At 50.1% G+C, this 10666-nt stretch overlaps 1 protein-coding gene across 1 annotated transcript in view; it reads right to left on the reverse strand.

Annotated features, from left to right (window-relative positions):
* SLC25A16 (solute carrier family 25 member 16) overlaps positions 1–10159 on the reverse strand; it is a 64611-nt gene extending 54452 nt beyond the window's left edge. Inside the window, exon 1 of the mRNA XM_002718453.5 lies at positions 9889–10159. Coding sequence (XP_002718499.1) covers positions 9889–10012 — 124 coding nt within the window. The 5' untranslated portion in view covers positions 10013–10159. The remainder of the gene's footprint in view (positions 1–9888) is intronic.
* Positions 10160–10666: the final 507 nt, after the last annotated feature.

A 10666-nucleotide genomic window follows, 5' to 3' on the forward strand; every position in this document is an offset into this window, starting at 1 on the left:
CAGTGATTTTTTTTGTTTTTGTTTCGTTAAGATTTGTTTTACTTATTTGAAAGGCAGAGTCATAGAGAGAGGTAGAGAAAAAGAGAAAGAGAGAGATCTTCCATTCCCTGGTTCACTCCTCAAATGGCCACAACTGCCAGGGCTAGGCTGATCTAAAACCAGGAGCCAGGAGCTTCCTCCAGGTCTCCTTGGCCCAGGGCCCAAGGACCTGGGCCATCCTCTGCTGCTTTCCCAGGCACATTAGCAGGGAGCTGGATCAGAGGTGGAGCAGCAGGTACCCATATGGAATGCCAGCACTGTAGGCTGGGGCTTTAACCTACTGCACCACAGGGCTGGCCCCTCTAATAATTCTTAAGACTAAACCATCCAGGTGGGCATTTGGCCTAGCAGTTAAGACATAAGACATTACTTAGTATGCCCCCAAACCATAATGAAGGCTCATCTCCTGATTCTAACTTCCTGTTAGCAGGTGACAGCTCAAGTACTTGGGCCCCTGCCACCAATGTGAGAGACCTTGACTGAGTTCTGGACTCTTTCACTCAGCCCTGGCTGTTGCAAGCATTTGGAGAATGAACCAGCAGATGAGAGATCACTTTTGTGTATTCCTAGCTTTCTCTTTGTCTCTCCACCTTTCAAATAAGTTAAAAACATACAAACACACACACACATACACACACACACCCATATAAAGATCTGTATGCAACTTCTTGTAATCACTTTATTAAAATAGCCAAAAAATATAAACAAAATTTTCATCAACAGATGAAAAGTGGTACATCCACACAAAGGAATAATGATCACTGGTTGAAAAGGAATTTACTACTGATAAATGCAACATGGATGCATCTCAAATTCCTTTAGCTAAGAAAGCCACAATCAAAATATTACATATTGTATGATTCCATTTATATAACACCCTAGAAAAGACAAGACTACTGAGGGAAAAAAAAAAAAACAAATCAGTGTTTGTCAGGGGCTGAGATAAAGGGAGAATGACTTTTACAAAGAGAGGTGGAAACATTTTGGGGTGATGAACTATTCTATATCTTGACTTTGGTGGTCATTATACAACATGTTTCAAAACACATTTAACTATATACTTAAGATGAGTGGATTCTACTGTGTGTATATTTCATATTTAAGAGATGAAAGCTGCTGGCTGGTGATTAGGTCTTGGGGGCTCTACTCTCAGAAGGCATTAATGTAAGTCCCTCAACTCCCTGATGAGTTTCCATGAGAGCAGATTGTCTGGGGGCAGGTATTGTAGCTCAGCAGGTTAAGCCACCACTTGCAATGCTAGTATCCCACATTGGAGCACAGGTTCAAGACTGAGCTGCTTCACTCCCAATCCAGCTCTCTGCTAATGCATTTGGGAAAGCAGCAGCAGGTGGCATGAATACTTCGGCCCCTACCATACACATGGGAGCCCCAGATGGGATTCAGGCTCCCAGCTTCAGCCTGGCCCAGCCATGGCTGTTGCAGCCATCTGGGGAATGAACAAGCAGATGGAAGATCAACAGATAAATCTCTTTATCACTGTTCCTTTCAAATAAGTAAATATTCTTAAAATATTTATTTATTTTGAAAGTCAGAGTTAGAGAGAGAGAGAGAGAAATCTTCCATCTGCTGATTCACTCCACAGATGGCCACTAGGGATGGGGCAGGCTGAAGCCAGAGGTCTGGAACTTCAACTGGGTCTCCCACATGGGTGGCAGGAGCCCAAAGACTTGGGCCATCTTCTTCTGCTTTTCCCAGGCCATTAGCAGGGAGTTGGATTGGAAGTGGAGCAACCGGGACTCGAACCGGCATCACAATCGGCAGCTTTACCCACTATACCATGATGCTGGCCCCTAAATAAATAAATCCTTAAAAAAAAAAAAAAAGCCAGCCCCTCCCCGCCCCCACCAAAACTCTCTGGCTTCCTGTCTCACCATGTAAGTCCTCCCTCTCCCCAGCACTCTCACCATGGTGCTATCCACTATGTTGTGATATAGCCAGAAGGTCCTTGCCAGGATGACAGAACCATGCCCACAAACCTTCAGAACTGTGAGCTAAATAAACCTCATTTCTTTATAGAGTTAAAAACAAGTAAGTAAGTTATATTTCAGTAATCCTTTTTAAGAAAAACTCTGTAACTGTCAAAAAAACAAACAGCTGAATCAAGAGTCCTTTGAGTGTATCCTATACTTTCTGTCTCCAATTCCTTTCCCCCTTACAATAGCTATTTTGTACTGAAGTATAAGTTGGAAACAGAACACTGCACAAATTTTAAGAATGTCACTTCATGCATGAAATTACTGCAAAGGAACACACCCAAGTAAGGACACCCAGGTCAAGAAAAAGGTGTCCAGAAGCCGCTCTCCTACACTCCCCAAATCACCATCTGCCCCTCATTCTCAGAGGTAATCAACCACTCTTCCAACTTTTTAAACCTATATTTAGAAAGGATAGTATTTTTAATTCATGTTTTAATTCCATTTTCAAACAAATGTTTACAGATTTTGTTTTTGTTTACTTGGAAGTCAGAGTTACAGAGAGGAATGGAAAGACAGAGATATATATATAGAGAGATCTTCTATCCACTGGTTCACTCCCTAAACAGCTGCAATGCAAAGGACTGGGCGAGGCAGAAGCCAGGAGCTTCATCCAGATCTTCCACACGGGTGCAGGGTCCCAAAGATTTGGGCCATCTTCTACTGCTTTCCCAGGCTCATTAGCAGGAAACTGGATCAAAGTAGATTAATGGGGACTGGAATCAGTGCTCATATGGGATGCTGGTGTGGCAGACAGCAGCTTAACCCACTACACCACAATACCAGTTGTCGCTCCCCCTCTTCGCAGAGGAACAACACTAAACCCTGCCTAGGCTTCATATCCGAGTCACGGCACCATTATGTGGCTCCCCCTCTTCGCGGAGGAATGACACAGGACCCTGCGCTGTTCTTTTGTCTGCTCGGCCCTCCCCGGGTTTGCTGCTGGTTCTTCCCGGGTTGGCTACCGACCCTTCCACCTCCGTGGAAGGGCGGTTCCCCCTACCACTTTCCCCACTTCCGCGGGGGAGCGGCACTCCGCCAGCCGGCTCTCTTGGGGGCTGCTCAGGTGTTCCCCTTAGATGTTCCTGGTGCATGTTGTCTCTCTCCTCCTTTATAGTCCTCTTCCACCAATCCCAACTCTGCTACCCACACGCCGAGGACGCTGCTCTCCTCCAATCAGGAGCAGGTCCTGCTGTTTATTGGTTGAACTGGAGGCAGCTGTGTAGAAGCTGTTTCTCCCTTCTCAGCGCCATATTGTGGGAGAGCAGATGCATAGAATAAGTCTTAATTCCAGTAACTTAGTCTAGTCCGAGTTGCTCCCCACAGATCCCCCTTTTTATTTTTGGCGTTGAAACGCGCCTGTCTTCGGTGCCCCGCGGCACACACTCTGCTCTGCTTGCTAGAGTTGCCCACAGGTGCTTACAAGCCCTACCAATCAGGCAAACCGAATCCGGGTCCTCTCTTCGCCATGTTGTGAGGAGGTTTTTAGGCGCTGATGCGTGCCTGAGTTCGGTGCCCTGCAGCGCATGCTCTGCTCTGCTAGAACTGTCTGCAGGTGCTTACAAGCCCTACCAATCAGGCAAACCGAATCAAAGCCTTCTCAGTGCCGTATTGTGGGGAGACTTATTGATGTTGATTCATGCCTTTCTTAGGTGACCTGCGGCGCATACTGCCTGCAGGTGCTTATCGTCTTACTAATCAGGCAGACCGAATCCAAGCCCTCTCATTGCCATGTTGTGGGGAGGCCTTATTTTTCTCTATTTCTCTATTTCCGGGCATTCCTATTTCTCCTATTTCACTTCTATCTGCCAGCATTCCTATTTCTCTCATTTTACTTCTAAACTTCTGTTTCTCTTATCCCCGCGGCTTCCCGGCGCCCGCCCCGAGGCAGCTTCTCGGTGCCTCGCCCCGCGGCGGCTTCCCGGCTTCGCGCGCACTCCGTGGTCTCCGTGCCCTTCGCGCCTGCACCACGGCCTTCGCACTAGCCCTGCATTCCCTATCTATTCGCCCCCGTGCGCTCTCCCCACTTGTGCCCTGCGCGCTCTCTCTGCGCGCGGCGGCTTCCGCGAATCACACAGCCTAGTTCACGTTTCCGCCACCGGTATTCAATCTAAGTTCCCCGGGCTAACCTGGCAAATTCAACCTGGCTCACGTCTCCGCTTCGGTTTGGCTTCCCGTCTTTTGCTCCCCGGGCTAATCTGAAGGATTCCAACCTAGCTTACGCATCTCCGCCTCTGGTTTTAGCTTTTCGCCTTTTGCTCCCCGGGCTGACTTGACGAACCCCAAGCTAGCTTCCGTCTCCACCTCAGCCTGCCCCCGCGGCTTCATCCTCCCTAACATTTTTCTCTACCCGGTATGTTTCCTAACTTTTCTTCCAACAATATTCCCCTCTCATTTCTCCTGGCTTCTCCCCACAGTCCGTATCCAAGTCTAAGTTTCTTCTAGGTTTCACTTTCGCTTTTAATCTCCTAGCTTCCCCGCCATAGTCTGCATCCGAGTCTAAGTTTCTTCTTGGTTTCACTTTCACTTTCAATCCTAGCTTTCAATCCTAACTTCTTTCCCACAGTCCATATCCGAGTCTATGTCTAGGCTTTCGATAGCTTCTTTCGGCACCTTTTCCGTCCGGCTTTTCCCTAGGCTCTTTGCTAGTCTCTCTCTCCGGTATTTTCCCACTTCTTCCCGTTTCTTCCCGCTTCTTCCCTCCTAGGTTTCCTATCCGAGTCACGGCACCATTATGTCGCTCCCCCTCTTCGCGGAGGAATGACACAGGACCCTGCGCTGTTCTTTTGTCTGCTCGGCCCTCCCCGGGTTTGCTGCTGGTTCTTCCCGGGTTGGCTACCGACCCTTCCACCTCCGTGGAAGGGCGGTTCCCCCTGCCACTTTCCCCACTTCCGCGGGGGAGCGGCACACCGCCGGCTGGCTCTCTTGGGGGCTGCTCAGGTGTTCCCCTTAGATGTTCCTGGTGCATGTTGTCTCTCTCCTCCTTTATAGTCCTCTTCCACCAATCCCAACTCTGCTACCCACACGCCGAGTACACTGCTCTCCTCCAATCAGGAGCAGGATCAGCTCCTGCAGGTCATCACTCAAGTTGGTGAGAGGCAGCTGTGTAGAAGCTGTTACTCCCTTCTCAGCGCCATATTGTGGGAGAGCAGATGCATAGAATAAGTCTTAATTCCAGTAACAGTCTAGTCCGAGTTGCTCCCCACAACCAGTCCCTTCAGACTTTTTTTTTTGGACAGGCAGAGTGGACAGAGAGAGAGAGACAGAGAGAAAGGTCTTCCTTTGCCATTGGTTCACCCTCCAATGGCCGCCGCGGCTGGCGCGCTGCGGCCAGCGCACCGCGCTGATCCGATGGCAGGAGCCAGGTACTTATCCTGGTCTCCCATGGGGTGCAGGGCCCAAATACTTGGGCCATCCTCCACTGCACTCCCTGGCCACAGCAGAGAGCTGGCCTGGAAGAGGGGCAACCAGGACAGAATCCGGCGCCCCGACCGGGACTAGAACCCGGTGTGCCGGCGCCGCAAGGCGGAGGATTAGCCTAGTGTGCCACGGCGCCGGTGACTTTTTTTTTTTTTAAAGATATTATTTACTGTATTTACTATGTAAGAAAAAAGAAATATATATACGTTGGTATATATCTTGGAACCACTAGATCATATGTCATATAAATGATCAATGTATTTATAGTTAGTTACCAACCAGTTCCTCAAAGTGGTTTCCTACCAGCATAAGTACATAAAAGTCCCAGTTACTATCATTTCCACACTCCCAAAACACTAGTTCAGTGTTTAATCAACATCACAAAGTTTAATATGTCCAAAAATGAACTCTGATCTCTTCCCAACAACCACCATGGAAGGTACTCCAATAATAACATTTTTATAACAGGGGTGGTAGGCGTTGTATTGCAGTGAGTTAATCCACCCCTTGTGATGGCGACATCCCAAGTTCTGCTGCTTCTCTTTAAAAAAAAAAAAATTTATTTTATCTATTTGAGAGATAGTGTTACTGAGGGAGAGGCAGAGACAGAGAGAGAGGTCTTCCATCTGCTGATTCACTCCCAAAATGGCTACAACAGCCAGGGCTGAGCCAGGATGAAGCCAGAAGCCAGGAGCTTCTTCCAGGTCTCCTATTTGATGCAGGGGCCCAGGCACTTGGGTCATCCTCTGTGGCTTTCCCTAGTGCATGGGCAGGGAGCTAGATCAGAAATGGAGCAGCCATTACTTAAACCAGCGCCCACATGGGATGCTGGTATTACACAGGCAGTGGCTTTACCAGCCACACTACAACACCAGTTCCTGCTGCTTCACTTCTGATCCAGTTTCCTGCTAATGCATCTGAGAGGCACTGGAGACTGGCCCAAGTACTTGGGCCCCTGTTGTCCAAGTTGGAAAGTGGGATGGATATGACTCCTGGCCCAATCCTGGCTGTTGCAGACATCTGGGGAGTGAACCAGCAATTGGAAGATCTCTGTCTTTTCCTGTCTGACACTCTACCTTTCAAATAAATAAAATAAATCTTTTAAAAAATAAAATACATTTTTGGCCGGCGCCGCGGCTCACTAGGCTAATCCTCCGCCTTGCGGCGCCGGCACACCGGGTTCTAGTCCCGGTTGGGGCGCCGGATTCTGTCCCGGTTGCCCCTCTTCCAGGCCAGCTCTCTGCTGTGGCCAGGGAGTGCAGGGGAGGATGGCCCAGGTGCTTGGGCCCTGCACCCCATGGGAGACCAGGAAAAGCACCTGGCTCCTGGCTCCTGCCATCGGATCAGCGCAGTGCACTGGCCGCAGCGCGCCGACCGCGGTGGCCATTGGAGGCTGAACCAACGGCAAAGGAAGACCTTTCTCTCTGTCTCTCTCTCTCTCACTGTCCACTCTGCCTGTCAAAAAAAAAAAAAAAAAAAATAAAATACATTTTTTAAAATATTTATTTGAAAGGCAGAGAGAGGGAGAGACCGAGATCTGGCATCTGCTGGTTCATTCCCCAAATGGCTGCAAACGCCTGGGCTGAGTGAGGCCAAAGCCTGGAACCAGGAGCCAAGAGCGTCATCTGGGTCTCCCATGTGGGTTTAGGGGCCCAAGTACTTGGGCCACCCTTTGCAGTTTTCCCAGGCACATCAGCAGGGAGCTGAATCAGAAGCAAGTCAGCATGGGCCGGCGCCATGGCTCAATAGGCTAATCCTCCACCTCCACCTTGCAGAGCCAGCACACCGGGGCACACGGGGTTCTAGTCCCGGTCGGGGCGCCGGATTCTGTCCCGGTTGCCCCTCTTCCAGGCCAGCTCTCTGCTGTAGCCTGGGAGTGCAGTGGAGGATGGCCCAAGTACTTGGGCCCTGCACCTGCATGGGAGACCAGGAGAAGCACCTGGCTCTTGCCTTCGGATCAGCGCCGTGCGCCGGCTGCAGCGCGCCTGCCGCAGCGGCCATTGGAGGGTGAACCAACGGCAAAAGGAAGACCCTTCTCTCTCTCTCTCTCTCGCTGTCCACTCTGCCTATAAAAAATAAAAAGAAAGGCAGCAGGGACTAGAATCAGTGCCTGTATGGGATGCTGGCATTGCAAGCAGCAGCTTAAGCCATTATGCCAAAATGCAGGCCCCAAAAGAATCTTTATAATGGTATACAAGGTATACTCCTTTTTGGCTTCCCTTTCTCTGATCTCCTTTTTTTTTTTCTTTTCTTTTTTCTTTTTTTTTTTTTAATTAACTCAACAGAGTTAGACAGCGATAGAGAGACAGAAAGGTCTTCCCTCCGTTGGTTCACCCCCCAAATGGCTGCTACGGCAGTCACTACGCCAATCCAAAACCAGGAGCCAGGTGCTTCCTCCCGCTCTCCCATGCGGGTGCAGGTGCCCAAGCACTTGGGCCATCCTCCACTGCCTTCCTGGGCCACAGCAGAGAGCTGGATTGGAAAAGGAGCAACCAGGACTAGAACCCGGTGCCCATATGGGATGCCGGCGCCACAGGCGGAGGATTAACCAAGTGAGCCACAGTGCCGGCACTAATGTCTTTTTTTTTTTTTTTTTTTTTTTTTACAGGCAGAGTGGACAGTGAGAGAGAGAGACAGAGAGAAAGGTCTTCCTTTGCCGTTGGTTCACCCTCCAATGGCCGCCGCGGCTGGCGCGCTGCGGCTGGCTTACCGCGCTGATTCAATGGCAGGAGCCAGGTACTTATCCTGGTCTCCCATGGGGTCCACTGCCTTCCCAGGCCACAGCAGAGAACTGGCCTGGAAGAGGGGCAACCGGGACAGAATCCGGCACCCCGACCAGGACTAGAACCTGGTGTGCCGGCGCCGTAAGGCGGAGGATTAGCCTAGTGAGCTGCGGTTCTGGCCTCTAATGTCCTTTGATCAACACTTGCCTGAGTCATAGGTCTTGCTGTTATGCTTTGAACAGACCAGGCCTTCTCTAGCTTTGCAGGTTTTGCTTTAGCTTTACATTCCACCTGCAATGCTCCCCCTTAGACATCAATTTGCTAAACTCCCTTGCATCCTCAAGTGTTTGCATCCTTTTTAATCCTGCACATACCCCACTTCACATCTCTGCATGCTCTCCCTTTCACTGCTTCTTGGGCATTCACCACTTTCTAGCATACAATATAACTTTTTAATTTTGTTTACTGTCTTTCTCCCCACAATTCCCCAAGCAATGTGAATTCCAGGAGGACACACATCTTTATTTTGTTCTGTGATGTATACCAAGCACAAAGCAGGCACATAGCTGGCACTCCAATATTCCTGGCAGGAATGAATGTCCTTTTTCTCAGAAGAAAAAAATCACCAATTTTTACAAGATTCATTTATTCGTATTTGAAATGCAGAGTGACAAAGAAAAGGGGGGAGAGAGGGAGAAAGCGAGAGATCTTACATCTGCTGGTTCACTCCCCAAACCGACAGCCAAGGCTGGGCACATCAAAGCCACGAGCCTGGAACAACATCCAGGTATACTGGTGTTACAGTCTACAAATCTTACTTTCTGTAAGTCCTCATAATGTAAGACTTTTAAAATTTCCAGCCTTAATTAAGTGATGACAATTCAGACAAGCAATTATGGGAATGCAAAGATTGAAACATCTCTTGGGAAAAGAACTGTGGCACAAAGCAGTTTAAGCCACTGCTTAGCATGCCCACAGCCAGTATAAAAGTGCTGGTTGCAGTTCTCATTCTTCCTCTTACAATCCAGGGAATCAGCAGGTGACTCCCACTTGAGAGACCTGGATGGAGTTCGCAGCTTCTAGCTTTGGCCTGGCACAGCCCTGCTAGTTATAGGCATGTGGTGAGTGAATCAGCGGATGGAAGATCTCTCTTTGTTGCTCTACTTTTCAAACAAATAAAAATAAATATCTCTGAAAAGATTTAAAGGTGTCTTTATAAGTAGGCAGAAAGCACAGGAACCTGTGGCTCCACAGTCATACTAACAGCCGAGCTTGTCAAGTAGTTCTGGCAGTTTAAAACAGTTTAAAGAGAATCACCGGAAGCAGATTTGGCTGTAAAGTTTAACAAAGCTTTCCAGTCATCTTTAAAAAGCTAACCTCTAGTAACTGTTTTCCTATAAGCAAACAGTGAAATCCAATTCTACATTTGGTCACCTACGGTCTTTGTAAAACGAAGAGGTATCCAGCGAGTTGCGTTAAAACCTGGGGTCTTTCTACGCGGTCCCAACCCTGAAGGACACTTTTCTAGTTCAGTCCTTCCACCTGCCCGGCTTCTCCCACGACAGCCCAAGGCCCGCTCCCCAGGACCCGGCTGTCACCAGCTAGGTGACTATCACTAGAAAGAGGTTTCAGCAGGGCACTGTAGCATATGCTTGCAACTGCCCTGCCCGCGACCCTGCCCCGGCGACCAGGTCCTGCGGACGGACACCCACCTCCGGCCAGGAAGGAGCGCAGCCAATAGAAGTCTCGGCGGGCGGTGGACCCTCCAGCCCCTGCCGCCTGCGGCATTGCGGGAGGGGGGTCGGCCGCTGCCAGGGCCGCCGCGGCTGCCGCCATCAGGAAAGGGCCGCGTCGGGAACTGCGGTTGCCAACTCACAAAGCACAAGCCAGGACCATGACAAGAACTGGCTGTGCCAGGGTGCCGACCGCCGCGCGGGCGGGGCCGAATACACCAAGCAGGGCGGCGCGGCGCGGCGCGGCGCGTGTTGATGGCGTGACCGTGGGGCGGGGCCTGGGTCGCGGCCGGAAGTGCTCCGGGAGGAGCGGGGTGACCGACGAGGCGAGAGCTCCGTAGGGGGCGTCCCCAAACCCCCTACTGCCTGCTTCCTTTTGCAGACCCCTTCTGTGCTGACTGAGGGAGAGAAGGATGGTCTGCGGGAGGGCCCCATCGAAGTCAACTGCCTCGGAAAATTCTCCTTCGAACATTGACCTATATTAGCCGCTAACCTGCACAGGGCTAAAATGCACTCTTTTATAACCACGTTAGGGCACCTCACCCACTCCAGGCATCTCTGAACTTGCTCCCATTTCCCACCTAATTGCTCTGGCTTCTCAGAGCTGGTCCCTGAACCTCAGTTTCTGCCCTGCCTAAATTTCCATTAAGCTTCTGGTCCATCCTTAGGACCTCTGCCCACTCCACCCCATCTCCAAATTGCTAAGCCAGGTTATCCTTTTACCTGGGACCCTTAACACAAACAGCTCTGCCATTGT

The sequence above is a fragment of the Oryctolagus cuniculus genome, chromosome 15 (genome assembly GCF_964237555.1).
Source record: "Oryctolagus cuniculus chromosome 15, mOryCun1.1, whole genome shotgun sequence".
NCBI lineage: Eukaryota > Metazoa > Chordata > Mammalia > Lagomorpha > Leporidae > Oryctolagus > Oryctolagus cuniculus.